Genomic DNA, 24,557 nt, shown 5'->3' with positions numbered 1-24,557 from the left:
TCTGCTGCAGTTTGAGGGGGTGCCAGTGGAGGAGTTTGCTGGGGTTGGGGCTGCTTGCAGGGGTGGAGGGGCTCTACAGGCGTTAGGCGTTCGAGGGAGGCAAGGGCAGGGCTAGAGGCATTTTTTGGGGTGGGGAGTGGGCCCAAGGAGGAATCAGTAGGGCTGGGGGCTCTACCGGCATTTCTGTGGGAAACTGGGAGCTGGGGTTTCCGTGCCTGGGGGAGAGAGCCAGCAGGGGACCTCGGGCCTGGTTGACATCCAGGCCGGTTTCCCGCGGGAGCTCAGGGTGGCTCCGGCGTCGCCAGAGCCCCGCCTGGAGCGGAGGAGGCCCGGAGCTCGCCCGCCGCGCGGCCCCTTTAAGAGGCTGTACCGCGGTCGCTTTGAGGGCCGGGACCCCGCCGGGCTCCGGCCCTCACGGTGGTGGGCGGGGCCTGCGGGGGCGGGACGCGGTGCTCAGTGTGGCGGAGGCGGGACTGGGCGGTGGGAGCCAATGGGCGGAAGGAAGGGGCGGGGCTCGGCAGTGTGCGGCCAATGGGCGGGGTGGAAGGCGACGGGCGGCCAATGGGCGGGCGCCGTGGCGGCGCGAGGAGGCCGGGGCGCGCGGGGAATGACGGCGGCGCGCGGGGCCGCGCGCAGGTAGCGGGGGGGCTCGGGGGGCCCCGGGGTTGGGGGGACCCGGCACTGAGGGGGTTGGGGCCGGGAAGGGCCTCGGGGCCGGAGGGGCCGGGGCCGCGTCCCTCCCGCCGCCGCCGCGGAGCCGGTGTTGGCCCTCGGCCTGTCCCGGCCGGCGGCGCCGCGCTGAGGGGAGCGCGGAAACACCGATACCCCCTCGCCCATTCCGTGAAGAGACGGACCGAGCCGGGCCGGGCGGGCCGGGCCGGGGAGAAGTCCCGCCGCTGCCCGCCGGCGACCCGCCGGCTTCGCCTGAGGGGCTCTGAGCGCCGGCGGGGATGGGATCTGCGCCGGGGCTGCCCCGGGCGCGGCCCCGGCGGTGGCCGAGACCCGCAGTCCCACCGTGCCCCGCAGGCCGGGGGTCGCCTCCCTCCGGGCTCCCTCCGTGCCGCGGGGCGCTCGGAGCGGCTCCCGGTGAGATGAGACCCTCTGACCTGCGGGTATCCCGGGACCCGGGTCTCGGCTCTGTCCCCGCCGTGACCCCCCGGTTCCCGGGGGGGGGAACACCGGGGACATCGCGGGAGAGACGCGCGGGGCTCCCTCCGGCCTTGACGTCGCGCCTCATTCTCTCCTGCCAGCGCCGCTCGGCTCCGGCCGTTCCTCTCCAGCATCCCGGGGTGGCTCCGCTCCAGCTCCGACACGCGGGACTGAAATGACCTTGGACGCCGGGACCAAGGGCAGCTCGCCGAATCCCGCCCGGGCTCGCTCGGGCCGCGGCCGGCCGCCCGCCGGTGCCTGCCTCCGCCTCTGAGCCTCCTGGGGTTCACGGGGAGGCGGGATCCCTGCCCGGCTCGCTCCGGCCTCCGCCGCGCGTTTCTCCGGCAGCGGGGAAGGGATCCAGCGAAAATCGCTCGCCGACGGAGGGGCTCGCGCCGGACCTTTTCCAGGCTGGATCCCAGCGCCGCGTAAGGGAAGGGAGACATCGATATCGTGGGAGGGTGAAGCGCCGGGTTCCGCCTGGCAAAACCTGGGGGTTCGGGGAGCCGGTGTGGGCAGGGAGTGGGTGTTAGGAGTGGGCAAAGGGGCAGCAGTTCGCTGGATTGTTTTCACTTTGCAGAGAACTTCTACACCAACCCTCTCTGCCTTCTCTCAGGAGCGCTGAACTCTGACTGGTTTTGTTCCACTTGTATTTTGGGACACTTGGGATAGTGAGTTTACCTCAGGACCAGTTTGGTGCTGAACAAATTCTTTGAGGACGGTGACAGTATGAGCTGCTAGAAAATGTTCTCCTCACTGTGCTGGCACTGGAAGCACCTCTTGGAAGGGAAACCTCCCTGTGCCTGGAGCCCAGCCTTACCCTGTGCTCCCAAACTCTGGATGTGTATTATCCCTGATGCATCTAGAAGCCGGGATGGAGCAAGATCTGGACAGAGGAGACAAAGCAGCTCCTGCCAGTCCCTGCTGGGGCTGAGGATGCTCCTCACATTCCCCAGACTCCCCCAGAGCATCCCACTGCCAGTGCTGTGTCCAGGAGTTGTCCCTGATGGTGGCCATGAGAGGGAGAGGAAACAAGGATGCAGCACTTCCAAGTGCTTTCCAGCCTGTGTTTTTTCTCATTTTAGGGGATTTCTGTGTGTTTGGTGACCTCGGAGGGGTTCTGATGCTTTTGCTGTCCCTGATCCCTGTGTGGTGCCCCTTGGTGTCAGCACCAGTTGGGGATAAATCCGCTCACCCGGATTAAGCAGCGCAGGCGCTTGTGGATTTAAGGGATGACGTGAGGGAAGCCAGAGAATGCTGAGCTCTGGACAAGGAGGCTCCGGATCGGGTCAGAGCCCCTTTTCAGCATGGGAGAAGGGCAGGTGAAGGCTTTGGTGCCTCCATGATAGGAGTTTCAGCCTCAGGGTAGGTTGGCATCCCCTGGCAGAGGATGCCTGAGGAGTCAGGTAGGGAAAACACCTTTTGGTGCTATGCCAGGGGATGTTATTTTGGTCCTTCTTGTTATTTGGTGCTTATTGTCAGTAAGGTCTCCTTTCCCTTCTTGACACATCCTTTGACCTGAGCTCTTAAAAACCCACAGCCTCAGTGTGTCCATCCCATCCCTGCAGTGCTCGGACTCCAGGCTGTGCAGGCAGGTCTCTGCCAACAGTGGCCGTGGGGATCCAGGAGCTCTTTCCCAGCCTGTTTCCAACCACACGCCACCAGTGACTTCTGTTTGGTTCTGTGCCCCCATGGATGTGTTACCAGGTGTGGGAGCATTCCCTGTGCCTCCAGCTGGGAGTCAGCCGGGCTCCGTTGCACCTGGACAGTGTTTTGGTCGGGGCTCTGAGGCTGTGGGGATGTGGGAGCTCACGCAGCTTCAGCTCTCAGCCCATTTGGGCTGGGATCCAGCTGCTGGGATCCAGCACCCCTATCCTGGCTGTTCCCAAGTTGAGGGGATTGTTTCCATGGGTTTTTCTCAGATGAGCCCCTCGGAGCAGGAGCAGGATGTGTCTAGGGCAGTACAGGTGGGGAAGGAGCTGCTCTCAGAGTAGAGTTGGTTGGCTCCTCGGCCTGGGCTCTGCCACACTGCCATGGCATCATCTCCACATGCATTGGGATGTGCTCCAGCTCTGCCTGTCCCGCCTGCTGGGGCTCATCCTGTCCTGCCACCGCCCCACCTGCTCTGCCATCACCCCCTGCCTAGTGAGCTGAGTGCTTTCCCTGGAATAATTTCCTCTCCATGGCTCTGTGGCTGTTTGCTGGCTCTGCCTTGCCACCGGTCCCCTGGGATGGTGCTCTGCTTGGCTGCCAGTGCCGCAGCAATATCTGGTGGTGATTTGCTGAGAGTGGAAGTGTCACCTTTGTGTGGCCTGCCAGGTGATAACCTGCCTGTGGCGCTGGGCCCGTGTTTACTTTACCTGCTGTGGCTGATAAGCACCTCTGATAACGTTACTGATGGTAAATAACTGGCTCTAAGGTGCCTGGTGATGGCTCTGCCCTGGGAAGATGGTGTTTGCCGACCAAGAGGAGCAGACCCTGGCTGAAATCCGTCTCCCCTAGGAGTTTTGTAGACCTGTGGTTTTTCCCATCCCGACCTCCAGCCCTTAAGGAGTAGAGTCTCTGCTTTGGAGGGTGTTATCGCAGGGAGTCGCCATCCCTCGATGTCTTTAAAAAAAGACTGGATCTGGCACTTGGTGCCGTGATCTAGTTGAGGTGTTAGAAGATGGGTTGGACTCGATGATCTTAAAGGTCTCTTCCAACCTAGAAATTCTGTGATTCTGTGAGCTGCAGCAATTTGGTTGCTCTGTTCTGAGCACTGGGGAGTCCCTGGCAGAAAAATGACTTTTTTTTTTTTTTATCTCCACGTGACTTGAGAAATAGCAGAAATATTCTTGCTGTCCTTGAGCGGCAGATTCCGACGTCTCTGTGCAGGCTGGGATTGAAGGGAACAGATTTACAGCTCCAGACCCCTTTTCCCCTTTCCCTAGGGGGCTGACAGTGTCTCCTTGCAGTGCCACGCCGATGCATGAGAAGGCAGCTCCCCTGAAGAGCCCCGAGCCCAGGCACGGTCGTGAGAAGCTGGAGGTGTCCCACAAGCAGAAGAGTTTGGATTCCCTCGACAGCAGGTGAGGAGCAGCATCCCAGGGTCTGCCTGCAGTTGAGTGTTCTCTCTTTTCTGTCCTGCCGTGGCATTCCTGCTGCCTTTGAGCCCTGAACACTGCCTGCCAGCTGGGGCAGGGCACAGGGGGGGCCCAACTTTGTTTTCTCCCTGAAATATTGTGGGTATAAAAGCAGGGAAGTGAAAGGGGTTTTGGGAAGGGGATGGTATTCCCACTGCTGAGGTTGTTGGTAGGATATTACTCTCTCCATGGTTTGTCCTTCCATCTGTCCGTGGGATGGACATGGATGGATGTCCCTGTGCACGGCCAAAGCTGAGTCCACCCCCCTGCTCAGGCACATTCCCAAATTCCTGCCTCTGCTTTCTCTTGGGAATCCTTGTCCCAGCTGCCAAAGCTGCACATTTCCAGCTCCCAACCTGTCCTAAGCTGCTGCCAGGTCAACTCTGGGCTCCTTCCCCCAGAGCTGGGGTGTGTGTGAGGTACCTTGGTCCTGGTGCCTTCACTGGCTCTCATGAGAGATCAGCCCTCAACAGCCAGTACTGAGCCTCAGCAATGCCCAGTGCCACAATAAATCATGGAGACACCCAAAATGTGGCTTCCTGGGGGTCTCTCTTCTGCCCTGTACATTTTTTTGTGTCTCATATTGCAGCACACGTGTTTTAGGGAGCGGGTGAGAGACCTGTGGCTCTTTGCTTACCTGGTGATTATCGTTTTTCCTTCCAGCCTCCGCCTGAACGAAGCCCTCAAGGATGAGGACATCAAGAAATGCCACCGGGAAGTGGTAAGCCTTTGCCTTTGGGAATGACCAGGCTGGAGTGTTGTAGCCTGTTGCCCCAGGAGGAGCCTACCTGGGGTCTCAGGTGTGGGCTGAAGGAGCCAGAGGCAGCTTCTGATGTGGGGCAGAACATTTAATTTCAGGAGACCTGGTGATGGTTTTGTGTGGCCTGTGCTCTGCCTTGCAAACGCTTCCAGGATTTTCCATCTATAGCAAAGGAGAAAGTGGAAGTGTTGCCTGAGAGCAGTTAAACTTCTGTCCATTTGAACCTTTTTGCTTGTTCAAATAATGCCCAGACTAGATGGTTTTGGTCCATCTACAGATAAGAGATGCTCTGGAAGAGGAAGGAGTGACAGGAAGTGGCATTTTGCCTTTTTCCATGAAGAAAATGGAGGAGAAAAACATTTTTTGATTGCCTCAGAGGCATCTGGGAGGGTGACAGGGCCAGCAGTGGATTTGTGCTAGGACCAGGGGGTAATGCCCTCCGTGTTCTCCTGGAATGCTCCCACTGGCACCCCCACCATCCCAGCATCCCTCTGGGAGGTGTCTGAGCCAACTGTAGGTGCTGCTGCGCCTTGATCCTCTTAGGGCCAGCTCATCCGGTGACAAGGTGCTCAGAGCAAAGGTGACCTTGTACCTGTGGGCAGGAGGGCTCTGCCTGTGTGGCTGCCACCAACCAGCCTTGCTGTGCCAGCCTTCTCTGCATCCTGGCAAAGCCACTCCTCCCTTGGTGACAGCAGCCGCTGTCACTGCCGCGGGACAGCCTTGTCCCATGGGAGCATCCCGAGGGCAGGGGGCACAGAGCTGCCTTACAGGACCAGTTGAGCAGAGAGTTGAGCAGATTTATGGAAGGCATTGAAGCGCTTTGGAGCTTTACCTTGGCCACAGGAGCGTTTCAGGGCCAACCTGCCGAGCCTCCCGTGGCGGCTGCCGGCAGGCTTTGAAGTGGCGCCGGGAATATAAATAGCTGGATGGCGCGGCGCGATGGGCGCAAAGCAAGTGCTGTCACCGTGTCCCGGATAAGGGGAGAGGAGGAGGAGGAGGAGAGAAACCGCTGGGCTAAAGAAACTGCCTGCAGATGAGCCTGGCAGAGAACCGGCTCCTCAGCAGCCCCTGTAGCTATTAAGGGAAATGTTAATCTGGGAGGATGGCACAGCCTTCGCCGGGTGCTGGATCATCCAACCTTCCTCTAATCCGTCGGGGCTCCTGTTCCCAGCCCGGTGGGACCCCCCTGCGCCGGTCCCGGGTGCGGGCAGAGGGAGGTTTTCTTGCAGGACAGGGATTTTTGGGTCTCCTTATCGGCAAGGTCACCGGATAACTTTGCTCTGCTTTGCTTTCAGGCTGCTAGCAAGTACAACTCCCAGTACCACAAGCTGTTCAAGGACATCCCGACGGAGGAGAGCGTGCTGAAAGGTGGGTGGCAGGGTGAGGGATGGGCATGGAGGCGGCAGGATCTGGCACAGGGATTGCCACGGTTCTCTCTTTGCCTTGCAGTTTGCTCCTGCGCACTCCAGAGAGACATCCTCATCCAGGGAAGGCTTTACATCTCCCCCAACTGGCTCTGCTTCTACGCAAACCTTTTTGGGAAGGACATTAAGGTAATGTGGGCACCAGCCCACCCTGGTCCCTCAGGGCTTGTAACCACAGCTTATCTCCCCCTGCACCCAAATACCACCAAAATCCCCAACAGAAACCTCCAATAGGAAGGGGAGCACAGCCCTGCCTCCTGCTCTGATGACCTGTGGCATCAGCCTGGGGATACCAAATACTGGTTTGGTTTAAAATTCCCTGATGCAAAACCTCCTTCCAGCCGCAATGGCGCTTGAAGGAAGATCAAAGGTTTTAGGAGGGGCGAGATTTGAATCCCTCTTGGCTTTTCTTCTTGATTTACAATCTGATGTTTCCCCATTAGTCTTGTGGCTGACGGGGATCTTGGGCAGAGATGACTTCCTTTAAAACTGGGCTGAAGGACTGAATTATTTATATGTGATGCTTTAAACAAATACCTGAAGGAAGCTCGAGCTTTCAGCAAAGTTACCCTGCCAAAAATAACATCCTGCCTTGTTTTTCACCCTCCCTGGGCTTGCATGGGGGGCTCTCCTGGTGGGTGTTAGGGAGACTGGCTGGATGGTGCTTGTGCTGTGTCCATCCTGGTGTTCCTGCCCTGCAGGTGGTGATCCCAGTGGTGTCTGTACAGCTGATAAAGAAGCACAAGACGGCTCGGCTGCTGCCCAACGGCCTGGCCATCACCACCACTGCCAGCAGAAAGGTAACACCAACACACAGCAGATGCCCAGGTCCAAACTGGATGTGGTTTGAGAGCAGTGAGTGGAGCAATTCCCATCCCTGGTTAGGAAGTGAGAGTTGCTCTCTGTGCTGGTTGCCAGCCAGGGCAAACACCACAGCTTTGCTTTTGTTCCTGAATTTCACTTTGTTCCTGGACGAAGCAAAGCCCAAGTGAAACTCGGTCGAGCCTGACAAATCCCTGCCAGGCTCACGTAAAACCTTTAAACTCCTTAAACACAAGCAGGGAAAGGGTTTGGGCTGGCATTCAGCCAGAGCTGGTGGAAAACTTGGATACAGGGCTGTGTTTCCAGCTTTTAAATCCTGGTGGATGTTGTTGGCTGCAGTGAGCTGATGTAGTGTGTCCAAGTCCTCGCCTGCCCAGGTGTTGCTGCCAGCACTGTGTGTTGCCTGTCCCTGCCAGGGAGGAGGTTGTTCCTGCAGAATGTTGGGAGGCAGTTATTCCTGTGGAATTTGGGAGGTGGGTTTTAGCAGGGAGTGGCACAGGGTAGGATTTGGGCATTCAAAGCCATGTGTGGCTGCACTGCACATCACCCAGGGGCTCTGTGTCAGGCATGGTGAGTGTGGCCCTGTGTCCCTCTACCCCTGGGGATGTTTTCTGTAGGTCCTGGCCCCATTTGCTGCCGTGTCCCTCTGGGTTGAGCATGGGAAAGCTGTAGGAACAGCAACTGAGCAAGACTGGCCCCAAAAAAATCTGGTCCAGGTTTTAGCAGGCTGCAAAAATAACAGCAGGGAAGCTCCGCAGGGAAATGCCCGTGGGGGAGACGTGGCTCCTGAAAACGGGGAGATTCAAGGGCACAATGTCTCTGCCTGTCCCTGCCTGGGGAGAACTGGACTGAGCATGGGGGGAATCTCTCTCAACAGCTCATCTCTTTCTCTTGCAGTACATCTTTGTATCCCTCATCTCTCGTGACAGTGTCTATGATGTCCTGAGGAGAGTTTGCACCCACCTGCAGGTACCCACCCACCCACTCTGTGTCCCACCGTGTGTCCATGGCCCTGAGGCTCTGCACCTGCCCTTTGGGCTGAACACAGCTCTTCATCACTGCCTCCAAGGCTTTGGACTGCTCCCAAAGCCCTCTCCATTTCCCAGCATCCTCACTCCTCAGCAAGGGATGGGAAGAGGGGCAGGAGCCATGCCTTGGGCACGTCCTGACCCCGTGGGCTTTTCTGGGTCATGGATGAGGCAGAGCTCCGAGTTTCTGCTCTCTCTCAGGGCGTGGGTATGAATTATTTATAATCTGGTGGTAATACTAGTTTTGCCACTCTGCACATTGATGCCTTTTGCCCAGGTCTGAAGTTTTAAGGGGAGGAAGAATGATACAAAGTTAAAAATAATTTAACTTAAGTGGGGGAAGATGTCCATCAGCCCTTGAGCTGGAGAGGATGACTGTGGAGATCTCTTCTCCCTGACTTTGAAGCACGTGGGAAGCTGTGCAGGAGCCCTGCCCTGCCCAGGAGGGTGTGTGCCAGCTGTGCCAGGGCAATGATTTGGATGATTCAGCCGTGTTGCCAAACTGGGGGACTTAATCTTTGAAACGTGCTGGGCTCTGCCCAGATGTACTCTTTCTTTTTTTAACCCCCTGATGTTTTATCCTGTCCACGAAAGCCCTTGGCTCAACCATGGCCCCACCAGGTTTTTGTGATGGGAAGCACTGATGCAGTGCCCTTTTCTCATGCCCCAGAACAGATTATAAGTTCTAGCAGCTGCTCTTCACAGTCTCAGCAGAAAAGCCCAAATTCCATTTCATGGCTGAGGCTGAAGCAGGGAGAGCTGGCACTGTAATGCCCCATCCTTTCCTCCCCATGCAGGTTTCCAGTAAGAAGAGCTTGAGTCTGAAGGAGCTGTCGGAGGAGCCGGACTCTGTGTCACTGGTGAGGGTCAGGGCAGCTCTGGGAGAGGACAGGAGAGACCCCCTGACCTCATGTGGGTGGAGGGGCCCACCTGGTGCCCTTGGTGGGTTTGACACTGTCTGGTGCCTGCTCAGAGAGTTGGGAGAGAGCTGGTTCTTCTGTTTGTGCTATCTAAGGATGCAGGGATGTGCCTGTTGCCATCACAGCTTGTCCTCTGGGACCCTCATCCCAGACTTGGCAGGAGCAGAGGGGTCAAGAGGACTGGCTGAGCACAGCCACTCTGTCTGTGTATAGACAGAAAAACTTCAGAGTGACGTGGAAAATGCCACCACTCTGCTCCCCGATGGCTGATGCTGTTCACAGCTGGGAATGTTGGATAACAGGCTGGGAATGTGGTTGAGTTACCCAAAAATCTGCAGGATGAGTAGGATGTGAGAGGGAAACACCTGCTGAACCATGGCATGATCCAGGAGCATGGGGCCATATCCTGCACTTTTGGAGCAGGGTGTCTTCCATGGCTGCTGGTCCTGAGCCTCGGGCTGGGTACAGGAGGTGGCAGTTGGGGTGCACCAGAGCGTGACAGGTGGGATGTCACCCATGGTCTGGTGACATCCCAGGGGTTAAAGACTCATTTCAAGGGAGTGAATGGCATGAATCAGGAGTGACCCAGGCTGATCTGGCAGCATCTCCTGGTGCTTCAGTGGGATGCAGCCCTTTGGCAGCTCCACCCCTGGGAACTCTCCATTGGGGGAGCCCCTCTCTGTGCCAGCTGCCATGCCATTTGAATTGTTGTCTTTTTGGGGCACTTTTTTTTGCCCTATTTGGGGCATGCTGGAGAATTCCAGGTGCCCACCCTGAGCTTCAAGGGGTGGAGGAGGCAGCAGCTGGTATTTGGGGCAGGTGTGGGGTGCATGGGCAGGTCCTTCTTTGGTAGTAGGAACCTGCATTCCCATGGAGCCATCATAGAACACCAGCTCTCCCTCAGGAAGATGTTTTGAATGTGCTGGTGCTCCATGGAGATACTGTAAGGTTTGAGTTTGAATCTGGCCCCACCATATCAGTGGCACTGCTGGTTTCATTCATGGCTCACCAGGACTGTTCCCACAGGAGGTGATCGTCCCCGAGGGCAAGTGGAGGAAGGTGTCACCTACCTCACTGTCACTGTCACTGCCAGATGCCAACTACCAGTGCATCCACCGGACCTCTGTGAGCAGCCTGAGCACCAAGGAGAGCTCCTTCACCTCTGAGGAGCCGCTGGTTTCAGGTGAGGGGCATGGGTTTGTGCCTTGCTCCATGTCTTGGTTTGGAAAGACAGGAGTTGTAGGGGTTTCTTGACGGAGATTAATCACTTCTGAATTGTACAATTTAAATAAGGGTCCAGGAAAGATATGGGAGCAAAAGTTATGGGAAGAATTGAAGGTTGAGTGGAGTTGTAGGGGTGTTGATGTGGTGTGAGAGTGTAGAGTGTGTTCTGGGGATTGTTGGGAAAAAGGGGGGGGAGCATCCACAATGGGTGTTATAGTTTTTAGTCATACATGTATTCGGGGGTGTGTGGATCAAGAGAGAAAATCCTGATTATTTTTTTAATCACTACTTCTATTTTACTGTCACCATACCCCTTTGGTTGTCACAATTCTTCTTTGTACACAGAGTTTGGAAAACATGTATCTTTGTGGGGTTAATAAACATTAATTGGTAGTTTCACTGTGTGAGGGGGTATGTATTTTTGAGGTTAGGGTGATGACTGTCAACTTTCTCGTGATAGGAGTACACAATCTTCTGGTGAATGAGACAGGGCTGATGTGTGGTGTTTAGTGAGGTATGAGTATGTTTGTAGGCTATGTTCCACTAGGGCTTCACTGTGTGTGATGAGCTGTCGGTTTGTTACTTGCTAGTTCTGTATCGCCTAGTTGCAGTTCTCATTTGTAGATCTGGTGTTTGGATGTCAAGTTGTCATATGTTTTAGTTTTCAGCCTCACAGTTTGGTACTTCTCTCTCAGCAATGTATGGGGTTCTCTTTCTACGATTTGTTGTGTGGGTCCATACATTTTTCATGGGGGTCTTTCTTCTGTGTTAGGCTTTTCGTCGTGTTGCTTGTCTTCTTGGTACTTCTTTGTATATTTGGCTTTGTAAGATCTGTCTATGTGTAGTGGTGTGGCTTTCTTTAACAACCCAGGGTCCTGTGAGGAGTTCATAGATTGGGTCACGTACCTGCCAGTGGTGTGATCCTGGTTTGGTGCTGAGATTTGTGTTGGCTCGTCTTCTTGGTACCGTGCTCACAATTGTATTCGAATGTGCATCTCCAAAAGCCATGCACTCAGTTGTTTTTTGTAGTTGGTGGAACATGTTTTGTTGTGACTTCAGTGGGAATTACGCTTTCCGTTTGCACTTAACTCTCAGGAATGGTTTTCGGGGTTTGCTTTGTCTTCTTGATAGGAACGCTTCTAGGACTGTGTTTCTCTCTTTTCTCAAATACTTCCATTGCCGTGTTTCCCCACACACAATGATGTATCGATGTACTGCAAGTGTTGGAGCTCACCCTTTTCCAGTGAGTTGTCAGTATGGAGATGGTGGGATGTGCTTCCACCCCTGGGGCTCGGTTCAGGTGTATGCAGCCCCAGGTGAAAGAAATGAGGCTTCTTTGTGCAGGAATGGAGAATGCGTTAGCAATGTATAGTCTAACTTTGTGTTGGTCTCTGGCTCCAGCATGTCCGCCAGAGCGGTGAGCACTTCATTTAGCACGGTGTAAGTCAATCCATCTTGTCCTAGTGGTGTTGGGGTGAGTGGTTGGAACTCTTTGGTCCAGATTTTGTGGTGGGACACCTGTACTGCGTGACTGTGAACCGTTGCTACTCAGGGTAGGTGTTCTGAAAAGAATCTTGTGTTTGTCTCACATATGCCAACCACTGGTTTGGGTGTAAGGTTCGGAGGAAATATCAGTAAGGCTGCATGTTTTTACCTTCTCAGGTCCTCGCTTCTAACATTGCGTGCCCTGTCACCCGATGAATGGGTTCCCACATGTCTGGATTAGGGATCGCGTACAACTTGTATTTTGGTTGTGGCTATCGGTTAGTTTGTTTGGACCCTAACTCTGTTTGGTAGGTTTTAGGTTGAAATAATGGGGAGGTTGAGGCTTTATTACTGGGCGTTAGTGTTCTCTCTTTGAGTTACTTGTGCAGGAAGAGTGGGTTTCTATCTTACTTCCCATGTCTTCCCCATGATCACCGAAAGGTGGGCCTGGGGTGTACCCTCTCTGTGAGTTGGGAACGTTGGACTTGACTCTGGGGCCTGTACTTGGTGCATATGGGACTGTCTTACCTCCCATCTCCCATCCTTCTCTGAGTTCTTGGACTGGAGAGACATGAGCCTGCATCGGCATTAATCATACTTCATAATTTAAGCTTGTTGGCACAGAAACTGTTGGTTGGTGTCAGCATTTTGTTGAATAAGGTGGTGTATTGGGAGGTGTTTGCCAGGCTCCACACATTTGCCGTGACCTCTTTGTGGTTATCTTGTATCCCTCCCAAGTACCTAAATCACTTCTCTCAGTGTTGGTTTCTCAAGAGTTTCTAGCGCATTTATGGTGGTGCTCCTGCTTCTTTCCTGTGAAAAACTCTCTCTGACACTTATAAAAGCGTCTCAGAGGAGGGACTCTGCTCCCTACAAAAATCTGATTGATACCTGAGTCTGTCAAGGGTCTCAAATTCTTGCCTACCACCATCCAGTGGAACCTGTACCCATAAGTCAGACTCATAGCAGGTTGTATAAGCTTCACGTCCCGTTGTCTTTGTGCAGATTACGGAGACTTTGTGGGACTCGGTGATGTCGAACCTCTGGTTCCCCTGTGGCTTGTGAGGGCCCCCTATCTGGGTGCTCTGCTTTCATCTTAGATCTCCTTGTTTCTACAGGGGCACTGCTGCTGGCTGTGATTGCCTTTGCAATCAGCTGGAGCTGGACAGTTGTAAATCTGTGGGTTCTGCTGCTGCTGCACTGTTAGCTCTCCCTTCAGGGTGGGGGGAAGGCCTCTCACTAGCTGGGAAGTGTATTCCTTCAGCATCTGGCCTATCTCTTTCACCAAACCCCCCCACCCAATCTGGGTAGTTCACATTGGAGTGGGTTGTGGGGCAGGGCAGGCTCTGGGGCAGCAGTCTAGTGGGGTGGACTGTGGGGCAGGGGCAGCTCTGGGGCAGCAGCATCTAGACTCTGGAGGCGTATTAGGTTCTGGGGTAGGTGTCATGGTAGTTATCCAGGTTAGTCTCCCCTTCTCTCTGAATGCTAAATAGAGCAGGCCTATCAGCAACACCAGCCACTGTATGATATCATTAATATTTAAAGTGGATCTGAACCCTTCAAAAACTGGTGGGGTGGACTTAAAGAAATGGCTAAAGGGTTGGGAGAAGATTTCGCCTGGGGTCATTTCCTTCAGCAGGTTCCATTATTAAAGTAACTCCAAAAAACACACTTAATGTGTGATAGCTGTGAATCTATGTGCCTGCTTTCCAGAGGAAGTTAAAAATCCATGAATTCTCACCTTATTCACCCATAACACAAACCGGATAACAGACACAGTAGCCTTGGTTATAGGACCCATGTTTAGATAAGGGCTTATAAATGGGAGAAATACAGCCACGATCACGTGCCACCCAAACCAGGGCAAGTTGGACCACATGGTGTCGCTTAATGAGGTTTCTATAGCCACACACACAAGTTAGATTACTCAAGAACTGTTATTCCCTTTTGGTTTCTGTGCCCTCGAGCCTCACGTTAGCCATAAAATCTGTCTTGGTTTGGAAAGACAGGAGTCTGCTAAGGAAGGCAGGAGCCTCCCCTGAAACGGAGAATGTAAACCCTCCCCACCCCTCCTATGCTACAATTTTAAATTAAGGGGCTCTCAGGCAAAGATATGGGGAGCAGGCAATAACAGTTCTTTAATAGGGAAGAAATAAAAGAATAAAATAAACAATACAGTCCACTGGAACAACACTGACAGAGTCAGAACCCAACTTGACACTCTGTTGGTCAGGGTGCTAGTGGCAGTCCGAAAATGTGGCTGCAGTCTTCTGAAGTATCAGGTGTGGTTCTGTTGGAGCAAGGGGGTTCTGTAGAGAAGGATGTAGTCTTCCTCTGAAGATCTAGGAGGAAAAGGCAGCTGCTGTTCTTCTGGGGAATCTCGTGGAGAACAAAACTGAAACTGCAATTTCAGAATCTTGGAGTATATGGGGTAGCAGTGCTTGGCTCCTCCCTCTGGGCGGAGCATCTCACAATGGGATGTTATAGTTCTTATCAGTCATGCACCGATATTCAATAGTCTGTTATCAGCGGAGGTCCCCTCCCGAGGAAGGTGTGAATGTGGTCATTCAAAGAGAGAGATAAGGCAAACTGCTCACTTGACAAGGTAATCAGCCATACAGATGGTAATGGAAAACATCTTGCATGCAATCTTCAACACTCCACGTGGGTGATAACCTCCATAAAAGTGTGTTCATCCATCTGCTGCTCTCCTGCAGGGGAATTCTGCCTTACAGGTTAGCCTGGGAGTCAGTGATGGAGTGCTGGGGATGGGCTGGGGTCTCCTGGCTGCAGGGTCTGAGCCCATGAGGGAGGAATATTTGATGTTTCCTGGTTGCTGGAGGAGCAGGAGCATCAGCCAAGTGTGGCTGTGCTGCTGACTCTGGGTTTGCTTTCAGAAAGTGCAATAAATACCGAGGAGGAGCTGGAGGTGGAGCAGAGCTGTGTGGCAGAGCTGAGACCCTCTGACTACCAGCTCCTGAAGATCTTCATCGTGCTGTAAGTGTGCCGAGGGCGAAGGGAAGCTGGGGGGACACTGGGAATGTCAGTCTCAGTCTCAACTGCGTGTTTGGTTTGTTCCTCTGCTCCCAGCATCTGTCTCCTGGTGGTGTCCTCCTCGTACCTGGCATTCCGCATCTTCCGTCTGGAGCAGCAGCTCTGCTCTCTGAACCGGGATTACCTCTCCCGCGGGCACAGGAGGTGAGGCACCCTCAAGGGCATTTTGGGACACACAGTGGAGGGACATGAGTGGAGGACTTGAGGGAATGTGGGTGCAAAGAGGAATGGCTCTGCTCTGTGATGTGTCTAAGGAGTGCTTTATCCCTTATCCTGGGCCTGCTGTTGGGCTGGCCAGTGACAGAACCCACAGTGCCATCTCCAGACCAGAGGTGATCCCATCAGCTGCTGGTTTGAGTGACTGGGAAGCTCTGCTGTCCCTGAGACTCTGGAGCTTGGGAAGAAATTTCCTCATAGGTTTGGGGCTGGTTCCCCAGTTGTAGGAAGCACCAGGACATTTCTTTGGAGCTGGGCTGTTCCTAGGGACTAAGGCCGTGGGCATCAACGTGGGATGGACAGGAGGGGAATCTCCTTGGGCTGAGGACATCAGAAGGCACTGGGATGGGATACGGAGCTCTGCAGTTACTCATCCCATCTTCCCCCACTCCCTGCTTGCAGGTGACCGTTCCCCAGGTGCTGGCTGAGGATGGACACTGAGGTGGTGGCACCCTGCCCATGGATCCCGGTGCTGTGTCCTCCCAACCGTGGCTGTTACGTTTGGTCCGGCTTTCCCTCGGCTGGTAAAATGGGACCAAGTATTTTCTCTCTTCCTTCGGGCACTTGCTCCTGGTGGGACTTTGCAGCCAGGTTCTGGCCACCAGTGCCAACTCCCCATCCCACTGGAAACCTGTTTTCTCCCTGGGACACTGCTGTGCTGTAGCACTGGACAATGGCTCGGGGCTGCTGAGCACTTGGACCTTCCCTTAGGACTTGCTGCTAAGATGGATGCTGGTTTTTATTTCAGGCTTGGTTTTTTCTTGTTAAAAGATGACCTTGGCCTCACCAGGAACCCCCAGAAATATGGATGACTTGCCACTGCTGCTCTGAAGCAGAGAACAAGAACCCACTTGTTTGTCCCTGTCTCAGTATCCCTGGGAATGTTCCTGGAGGAATGGCCCTGAACACAGGGATCTGTGGGGATGGGGAGAAAGGTCCCACTAGCCCTGTGGGTTGTCATTTATCCCACACACAAGGGAGAGGGTTCAAGCCAGGGCTGCCCAGCCCTTCTCTCCTGGAGCACTGGGCTCAGAGAGGGTTGTGTGTGTGTGTGTGTGCATCCCTTGCAAAGCACTTTAAGGTCCCCCAGACCAGGTGTCCTCGCTGGGGTTCACACCTGGCCCAGGTGAACTTTGTTAGTCCTGCTCACTCCATGAGGACACTGGAAAGGAGCCCATGGCTGGCACTGGGGAATGTCCCGGGGTGCAGTGTCTGTGCCCTGGCTCCTGTTAACCTTGTAACCACATGGAGCTGAGTGCTGCAGGATCTGTCTCCCAGGATTTGTCCCTCAGCCCCCCTGGGAGCACCCTGGGCTGGCAGGTGGTACCGGTGTGATTCCTTTCTTTCCTGTTTTTTTTGGGAACTACAAGTGCTGACGGGGCCAAATCCCAGCGCCCTGGGGAAGAGCTCACTGCTCACTCCAGGCTTGGAACGGCTTTTAAATGGAATTACAATAAACCCAGGATTTTCTAGCACATCACTCTCTCTTACCAGCGTCCTCCCCAGCGGTGCTAGGCTGTGAGCCCCAAAACCGGCCACCCCAAAATCTGTGCTGTCCCAGTGTCCCTTCAGGATGTGGGTGACATGGGGACAGCCCATCCTGTCATGGGGACAAGGGATGCTTCCGATGAAGGGGCCGAGGAGGTTACTGCACTAGATGGCAGCAGAGACCGCGGGATGTGACGCGAGGGTGGCAGGGCCACCGTGGGGACAGCGATGCCGGGGGAGGGAGCTGAGTTGCAGCCCCGCCCAGCTGGGGTGGGCAGAGTGAGCCTTCCTCTTTCTCCTCCTCCTCCTCACTGCACATCCACAACTCAATTCCACTCCTTTCCCAGGCCTGGACCTTGCAGCAAAATGCATGAAAATGGCCCCACTTGAAAACCACGGTGGCGCTGGTTAAGTGGGGACAGGGGTGGTGTCACCTGTTCTGGGCGGGATTTGGCACCCGGGGGTGCCTGGGGGGATGGTCTGGTTTATTCAAAGCCCCGGCATTATGGGGCTGTCGGAGCCTTTGATTCCATGGGTGACCTGGAGGATGAAAGGCACCGTCCTGTCCCTGCCAGGGACTCACACAGCTCATTTACATGGTGGAAATGCGTTTAGGATTGTTTTTCCAACAAACAAGTTGGTGTTTAGTGAGTCCAACCTCAAAGTGGGGCTCTTCGCCACAAAGAGGTGTAGAGGTTGAGGACTGGGGGGAGTTTGGTCTGATATGCCCAGCGTGGTGTTTGCTGGGTCCTCCAACAGCAGGTGCTTGGGGTCCCTGTGCTGAGCCTGAGCCAGGGATGTGGTCTCCTCTCAAGACCCCTTGGTTAAAGCCAGTGGTGGGATGAGCCATGGGTGCAGTGACATGGAGGAGGTTTGGAGGAGCACTGGGATGAACCCACAGTGTGCTTTGGGAGGGCTCTGCTGCCAGGATGTGGTTGCAAGGCTCTGGTTTTGTTTCCCATCTGGTGTCTGCCTGCCTGGTTTGGTGCATGTTGGCTCTCCCAATGACATCCTGCTTGAGCCTGTTTGCTTTTCTTTGTGTAAAGAAATGCCACGTAAAAGCTTTGGGTGCAGGGAACATCCCTGGACACTCACCTTGCTGGCCTGGAAACAGCACTGAGGAGCACAGGGGGTGTTGGGTGAGCACAGCCCCTGCCCTCACATCCCCCTGCTGTTGCCCATGTCACACCCACCATCCCATCTTCTGTCTTCCTCCCTCCCCAGCCCAAGCCAATCTAAAAATAGGACTGGGAGATTAAATCAGCCAAGACAGCTCTGTCAGACGGATGACTCAGAGCCACCATGCTGTTACACTCTGCACCACAGCATGAGCAGGGACATCAAGGACCGGATTACGCCAGGAAACACAGTTTGGTCTGAGTTTTATTTGGGATTTGGGAGTGGCAGTGATGTTGCTCTGGCAAAGCCCCCCAGAGTCCAAAGGGAATCCCCTTCAGCCAGCAGCTGGATCCTGTTCTGGCTCCAGCTGAGTGGGTTTTCCAGGGAGGGCTGGTGCTGGAGGCTGCTCTCCTGTCCAGGCAGTGTTAGGAGGGAGGGGAACGGCCCCAACCCTTGTCAGGCCCCCAGTGCTGCCATGAGGGTGTTTTGGAGCAGCCTGGGCTGATTTCTTGACATTCACTTGGAGCAGGGGAAGGTGAAGCCCTCCATCCCCTCTGTGCTGTGCTGCTGCACACACCAGTGGTGAAGAGCTCCAGGTTAAAACCAATCCTTCCTCAAGGGTTGTGTTTAACCTGGATTTCCCTTCTCAGGTAGGGGTGTGGTTGCTCTGCTAGACACCACCTGAGCAACCTGCTCTTTGCTTCTCACCAGGTGAGAGATTATTCCTTATCCTGCCATGACATCTCAGTTTAATTGTTATTTTCCACACTGCTAAGCCTGTCTTTAAGGAGAGGATCCACTCCAGGATCCCAGCCATCATCCAGCACGGGAAAAGAAGTGTTTCAATTTTCTGAAGTGCATTAAGGACTTCAAGGAGCCCACAGTTATCTTTGGCTTTTATACCTCAAACTCTGTCCTTTTGTTCTGCCTAGTGTGTTTTTTGTTTTTTTTTCTCTCAAGTAACAGAACTGGTTTTGTGTTAGGAGCAGCGACCGCTGACAAGGGTTGGGGAGCACTGACAAACCCTCCCCGCACAGAGACGACCTAAAATCCTAATGAAAAACACCAAACTTCAAAGAGTGAGTGTTGCTTTTCATCTCAATTAAGTTTCTTTTCCTAGGATTGGCTTTCTCAGCTTCTTATTAATCTTGCAGCAGTTCAGAGTCGGGTTTTAATTTGCAATAAGAACAAGCAGGGGCGGGGGACCAAAAAAAGCCATCTCTGTGTGGCTGAGGAGCACCTGGCTGATGAAAAATGACTTTGATTTTGCCCTGTTCTTAAGTTAATTGTAGCATTTCCCTTGCAGTCTCATCTTCTTGCAGTGACATCTCAATGTCAGATTTTCAGGTGTACAAAATCCTGGCTTCTACATCCTACATTTCTCCAATACCATTAGCAGGAGGCACAAATTAGAACTGTCCACGACAAAGCACTCGGGGGCTTGGGCTTAAAGAACATTTGCTAAACCTGGCTTGGAAGGACAATGCCTGAAGCCAACTAAAGCCACCTAATGAGGGTGTGTTGCCTGCTGGGCACAGGTGGAGAAGTCTCTTTAGCAACCTGTTTTGCCACAGCGATTACTGTAAAAATTTACCATGGAGAGGGTTTCTTTGAAAGCAAAGTGACTCTTGTCATTAGAAGTTGAAAGGCCGGTGATTTCAAGAGGAGAATAAGGCTTTTCCTGGAGGGAATGGGGTGTTTGGGGGGGGTGTAGCCATGCTAGAGGGGTTACATTCTTTTTCTTTGGGACAATCCTGTGCATGGGCATCTCCCTCAGGCACTGGGGGTGCTGCCTCTTGGACTGGGAAGGCAGTTTTTGGGGGGCTGGAGGTGCATCCCCATCACTTCTGTGCCAGTTTTGTGATGAGAGCTTTCCACTCTGACCTCTTCTGCGTGATGTAGGAGGGGGTGAGGAGCTGCAGCAGAGGCTCCATCCTGCCCTGGAAGTAGCCGTGGCACAGAGCCTCGGCATTGCAGATCACGTACATCCCACAGTCGTAGCTGTTCTGCTGTGCCGGTGCCTTCTCCTCCACAAAGGTGGCTTTGCCCCCTTTTTTTCCCAGAAAGGCCTCCAGTTTCCCTGCCACTTGCTTGGCATGGGCAGAGTTGCATTTACTGTGGGAATCGTAATGGGCAAAGCACTTTTTGTCCCTGAAATAAACCAGCAAGCTCCAGTGGGTGCCCCCAGCGGCCTGGCTGGAGTTGTCATTGATAGGCAGGAACAGCAGCTCCTTGCAGAGAAGGTCCAGGGGCTGGAGGAATATGGCTATTTCTTCCTGACTAAGGGCACACTTGATGAACTGGGCCACCTCGGGGCTGATGAAACACACGCGCTGGCTGAACTCCTGGAACTGCTGGGTGCTGAAGTACTCGAAGGCGAAGCCGATGATGCGGTCGTTGAGCCAGTTCGGGGGCTCCAGCAGCGCCACGTCCGACTGCCTCAGCAGGCTGTCCACGTAGCTGAGAACCACGGGATCCATCCTGGGCTGCTCCCGGGCACCGCCAGAGCTGCAACAGACAAAGGGAACACGGGGTGGGAATTGGATCAGAGCCAGGATACAGCCCACACCTGGATACAGCCCAGCAAACACCTCGAGTTCCTGCTCAGCAGCAGTAAGTGAGAGCCCAGGATTCCCAGGTGGGTATGTGCAGGACCATGAGCAGATGGAGAACACACAGTGTTGGGTTAAGCAGCAACCTACTGTGGCTCTAATGAGATCAACCTTCCATCCTGAGGATCTGAACCTCACAACAAAGGAGTTTCAGAGCAGTTCCTGCACAGAAAGCAGGAGTGATCCAGAAGTCAGGTGGTTTTTGCATGTCTCAGTGTTTTACCTGTGCAGTGACAAGTACTGGAGTTCTTTGCATCACTCTATTCCCCTAAATAAAAACCTTTTTGGGCTGTCTGACAGACATATGGTCCCTTTCCACAAGCACAGAGTGCCCCAGCTCTGTGCCAGAGGCGCGACCTGTTCCAGGAGAACCTGCTGGGCCACCAGCACAGGAGGCACAGCTGTGAGTAAGGAGTAACAAAGGAGGACGAGATCACAAACAAACCAGTTCCCAACCGTGGGAATCTTTATGACAACTCTCTACATAGCCAGAGTAGGATTTAGGAGATTTTCCATAGGGAAATTTGATTTAGAGCCCCTATATCTACATTGGTTTTCCTTTAGCTCTCACACCCTGCAGCCCTTCCAGGCTCCTCAGTGCTGTGATGCATCCTCAGCCTCTAGATCCTTTCCTGGCCATGACAGGGCTGGAAATGCCACAACTTGGGACATGGATGGCATGGAACTGGTTTTGGACTCATCTTTCCCTCCTCTGTCCCAAAGGCAGCAGGAAAACATCTTCAGATTTCTGAAAGCCTCGTGTGAAAGCTCAGAATGGTAAGATCACTTTAATATGATTCACTATAAATAAGTCACCAATATTCCATCATGATAAAGAAGAATGAAGCAAATGGAGTGTTCTGTTAGGAAGAAGTAGATTCACACTTCTTATTGTGACATGAATCATGAGGAATAACCCTTCCTGGCCTGGGATGCATAAATTAAGGGATTTATCTCTCAAAAATGTTGGCAAGATCCCCTGGCACGTGACAGGCAAGGAGCAGAATGGATGAGCCATGGTCCATGTGTAAGAGGTCGGAAGGAAGGGCTGAGGTGAGTGCTTGGGCCATGAAACAGCCCGTGAGCGCTGGTGGGAGGCTGGTGGATCCCGGAGATGCCGAGAGCAGGAGTCAGCAGAGGAAGGGAGCAGCCCTTGTTTGTGTGAGCCAAACACAATGGTATTTGGACACGCTTCCGACCTTAATGAGCTCCAACTATTTCCAAGCTCGTGGTGCAAACCCTTGTAGTGTAAAAACAAGAAATCCCAACGGAATCCCAGTAGCTCCTCAGCCTGCCTGAATATAGCCTGGTTTAAAGATCTGGACATCCTCCAAACATCCTGTTTGGGGGTTTAACATGGGCACTGCTGAAATACCTCTTGTGTGTGCCCATGAAATGCCCCAGATTTTCCTTTACATTGTGTTCTTTCTGCTTCATCTTCTCCTGGACATGTAGAAGTGCAGCCAATAGCTTTCCACTCAGTCCAAATGGGATTAAGGGCAAGGGAAGCATGTGTCCCGTGCTCTGTTAATTTTCCACTCTGCAGAAACACAGTTGTCTTTTTTTTTTTTTTTCCTGTCACGACATTTGGCAGGTTCCTCCAGTCAGGAAGGCGAGTGCAAGTGCTTAATTGCCACTAGCTACTACTTTTAATTTTATTGCCATCTGGTATTTGGGAAACTGCCTGTGAGTTCTGTGGGATGACTCACCACATGCAGCTCCAAGGAAAACCCTTGGGAGGCTCCCTCAGAGCCAGGTCAGGTAAGCAGAGAGGACCAAAACAAAGTGGTGGGGCTGTGAAAAGCCACTGGTGAGGTGGCTTTCTTTGGGAGAACGTCCCACAAGAGCTAAAGATGGATCTGCAGAGGAGCCAGGATGTGGATCTGAGCCTCTGAGGAGTGTTGAAATCCCAATGTGGACTGGGGGCAGCTCTGCTCAGCCACAGCCAGGACTCTCTTCCTGAAGGCTCAGGCACGTTCTGTTCAGTTTCCATAAAAATAAGAATAAATACTGGCACAGGGCTGGAACATTTGCTGGAGGTTGCCAACAAGTGTCTTGCTGGTTCATTTTATTTGCATATTAGTAGTTGGAATTCGTGCAAACTCCCTGGAATCCTCAGCTCCTCCAAGGGATTTCAGCTGCCCCATCTCCAATGCTGAGACGAGGAAACCGGGGAGAGAGGAAGGAGCATTTCCATACAAACACCATCATTTCATTTACACATTTGAAAATGGTGCTGTGCTGCATCAATAGGGCAAGAGGTCAAGCTTCCCTCACTGAATTTATAATAATTTAACAAATTAGCTGCTGGAATCAGTGTGAGTTCAATCCATAAATGGATGGAGCTCCTTCCGTGTCCGGACACAATGCAAAGCCTGTGTTTTCCAACACTTGACCAAAAACCACCCCAAACCTGTTATTTTCACACCATTAAAGACAACAACCCTCTGCAGGTAATTGCTGAAGGCACTTGAGAGCCAAGGAATGAGACTCCTCAGTAACTGAGCATAAAAAGGCAGTGACAGAGCAAGAGGAGCGTGAACTGAGGGTGAATCACAATCCTAAAGTCTATTTTAATAAATTAAAGATGCTAAGAACCTCCAGAGTGAATAGTTTGGGGTGACGTGTCACTAGAGTCCTGTTCCTAATTTAAAGAACATGGAGGTAAAATAGGAAAATAGTCACCTGGAACACAAAAAATCCAGACTTTATCAGGGAGCAGGAGGAAGGACAGAGAAGGTTTTGTCTTTTAAGATCAAAAGTAAAAGACCTTATGGTTTAACTTTTTATTCAATTTTCCTGGAAATATAAGGTTTAGATACCATGTCTAGATAGTTGTTAATGGAGCAAGATCAGACAAGGAACATTAATTTCTATTTACCAGCAGGAGCCAGGCTGGATGACACCTGAATCTCTGGACTTTCATGTTTCCTGACAGAGCTAGAGGAAAAACTCACGGATAATTAAACAATTCAACCAGAACGGAAGCGTAGTTGTCTCTTTTTTGTCAAATATAAATAATCTTTCTGCAGCTGTAAGTTATAATTCTTGTATGATACAAGAACATCCCACTTCTGAAGGTTCAACAGCCCATGAGTGCTGAAATCAGAGGAAAATACTCCAAGCTCTGTACTCACTATGCCCAAACTTCTCTGTTCTGGACAAATTCCCCAAACCAGAGACTCTGCAACCAAACTCAGAACCTCTCTTGGTGTCACAGCATGAAACCAAGAGCCACAGGAACATCACCCAATGGTTTTTGCTCTCCAGGACGGGGTTGACCAAAACCTGGAGTTTAACAGGAAAAACCCCCTCGGCGAGCAGAACGCCTGAGGATGAGCGAGGGCACCGGGAACGTCCCGGGGGTACCGATGGGACCCCAGCTCCGATCCTGAACCCCACGGCCGCTGCACTCACCTCTCACCTCCCACAGAGAGGGGCTGATCCAGGGGGCAGCGGGAAGCACGGGCAGGGACTGGAACTCGCCTGGAAGACCTGGAGGTGACAGGAATTCGGTCAGGAGGGGGAATTCGGTCAGGGGAAGCGATCCGGGCTGTCCCACGCCCCACGGAGGAGGAGGAGCCACGTGCTGACCCAGTTCTGAGCCCGGTTCTGACCCCGAGCGTGTCCCGGCGCTCCGGGGCCGGGATCAGAGCACGCCACAGCCCCGGGAAGATCCCGCTCAGCCCCTCGCTGCCTTTCTGGGAATAAACGGGGATTACGGGCCAGGAGAGGGGGCACCCGGGCCAGGCGCAGGGTCAGGGCCTGGCTGGGGTGGGAGCAGGGACCACCCACAGCACCCTAACACACCTCCGCTCCCTTACCCATTTTACCCTTTTTTCCCCTTAAAACGCGGGCTTGAAGCTTCCGGGCCCGAGGCCGGCCAGCACCGACCCCCGACGGCGGCGGCCGGCGCGACCCCCGGGCATGGCGCCCAGCGCCGGGTCCTTGCCGGGACCTTACTGGCACCGTGTCCCTGCCGTGTCCCCTGCCGTGTCCCTGCCGTGTCCCCCCGGCTCTCACCCGCCGCCTCATCGCCCGTCGCCGCCGCCGCTCGGTTACCGCGCACCGCCGTAAAGCGGCCGCGGCCGCGTCGTAACGACAGGGGGCGTATCCAGGGGGCGCGCCCGTGGG

The 24,557-nt window shown here is 53.7% G+C and overlaps 3 protein-coding genes across 4 annotated transcripts; 1 reads left to right on the top strand and 2 right to left on the bottom strand.

Annotated features, from left to right (window-relative positions):
* Positions 1 to 356: 356 nt before the first annotated feature.
* On the bottom strand, positions 357 to 1,595 carry LOC115907496 (proline-rich protein 36-like). The gene has a single exon (XM_030955439.1). It carries the CDS (start codon positions 1,593 to 1,595, stop codon positions 357 to 359), a length of 1,239 nt encoding a protein of 412 aa, XP_030811299.1.
* GRAMD2A (GRAM domain containing 2A) lies at positions 579 to 17,045 on the top strand. 2 transcript variants are annotated; one of them, XM_030955288.1, is made up of 13 exons: positions 579 to 636; positions 1,251 to 1,577; positions 4,104 to 4,217; positions 4,935 to 4,992; positions 6,327 to 6,399; positions 6,481 to 6,584; positions 7,157 to 7,255; positions 8,175 to 8,246; positions 9,103 to 9,165; positions 10,252 to 10,408; positions 14,832 to 14,931; positions 15,025 to 15,132; positions 15,607 to 17,045. In XM_030955288.1, the coding sequence occupies exons 3-13, from the start codon at positions 4,114 to 4,116 to the stop codon at positions 15,608 to 15,610; spliced, it is 942 nt and encodes a 313-aa protein (XP_030811148.1). In that variant the 5' UTR covers positions 579 to 636; positions 1,251 to 1,577; positions 4,104 to 4,113; the 3' UTR covers positions 15,611 to 17,045. The 2 variants fall into 2 exon arrangements, with proteins under 2 accessions (XP_030811148.1, XP_030811149.1); XM_030955289.1 differs by lacking the exon at positions 579 to 636 and adding an exon at positions 986 to 1,086.
* A 1,024-nt stretch (positions 17,046 to 18,069) lies between these two features.
* SENP8 (SUMO peptidase family member, NEDD8 specific) lies at positions 18,070 to 24,487 on the bottom strand. Its single transcript, XM_030955641.1, has 3 exons — positions 24,447 to 24,487; positions 23,841 to 23,918; positions 18,070 to 20,319 (listed from the first exon to the last, which is right to left on the bottom strand). The coding sequence occupies exon 3, from the start codon at positions 20,289 to 20,291 to the stop codon at positions 19,653 to 19,655; it is 639 nt and encodes a 212-aa protein (XP_030811501.1). The 5' UTR covers positions 20,292 to 20,319; positions 23,841 to 23,918; positions 24,447 to 24,487; the 3' UTR covers positions 18,070 to 19,652.
* Between the last annotated feature and the right edge of the window lie 70 nt (positions 24,488 to 24,557).

The sequence above is a fragment of the Camarhynchus parvulus genome, chromosome 10 (genome assembly GCF_901933205.1).
Source record: "Camarhynchus parvulus chromosome 10, STF_HiC, whole genome shotgun sequence".
In the NCBI taxonomy this organism is placed as follows: domain Eukaryota; kingdom Metazoa; phylum Chordata; class Aves; order Passeriformes; family Thraupidae; genus Camarhynchus; species Camarhynchus parvulus.
The sequence above is the reverse complement of the archived record's forward strand: the minus strand, read 5'-3'. Positions and strand labels throughout refer to the sequence as shown.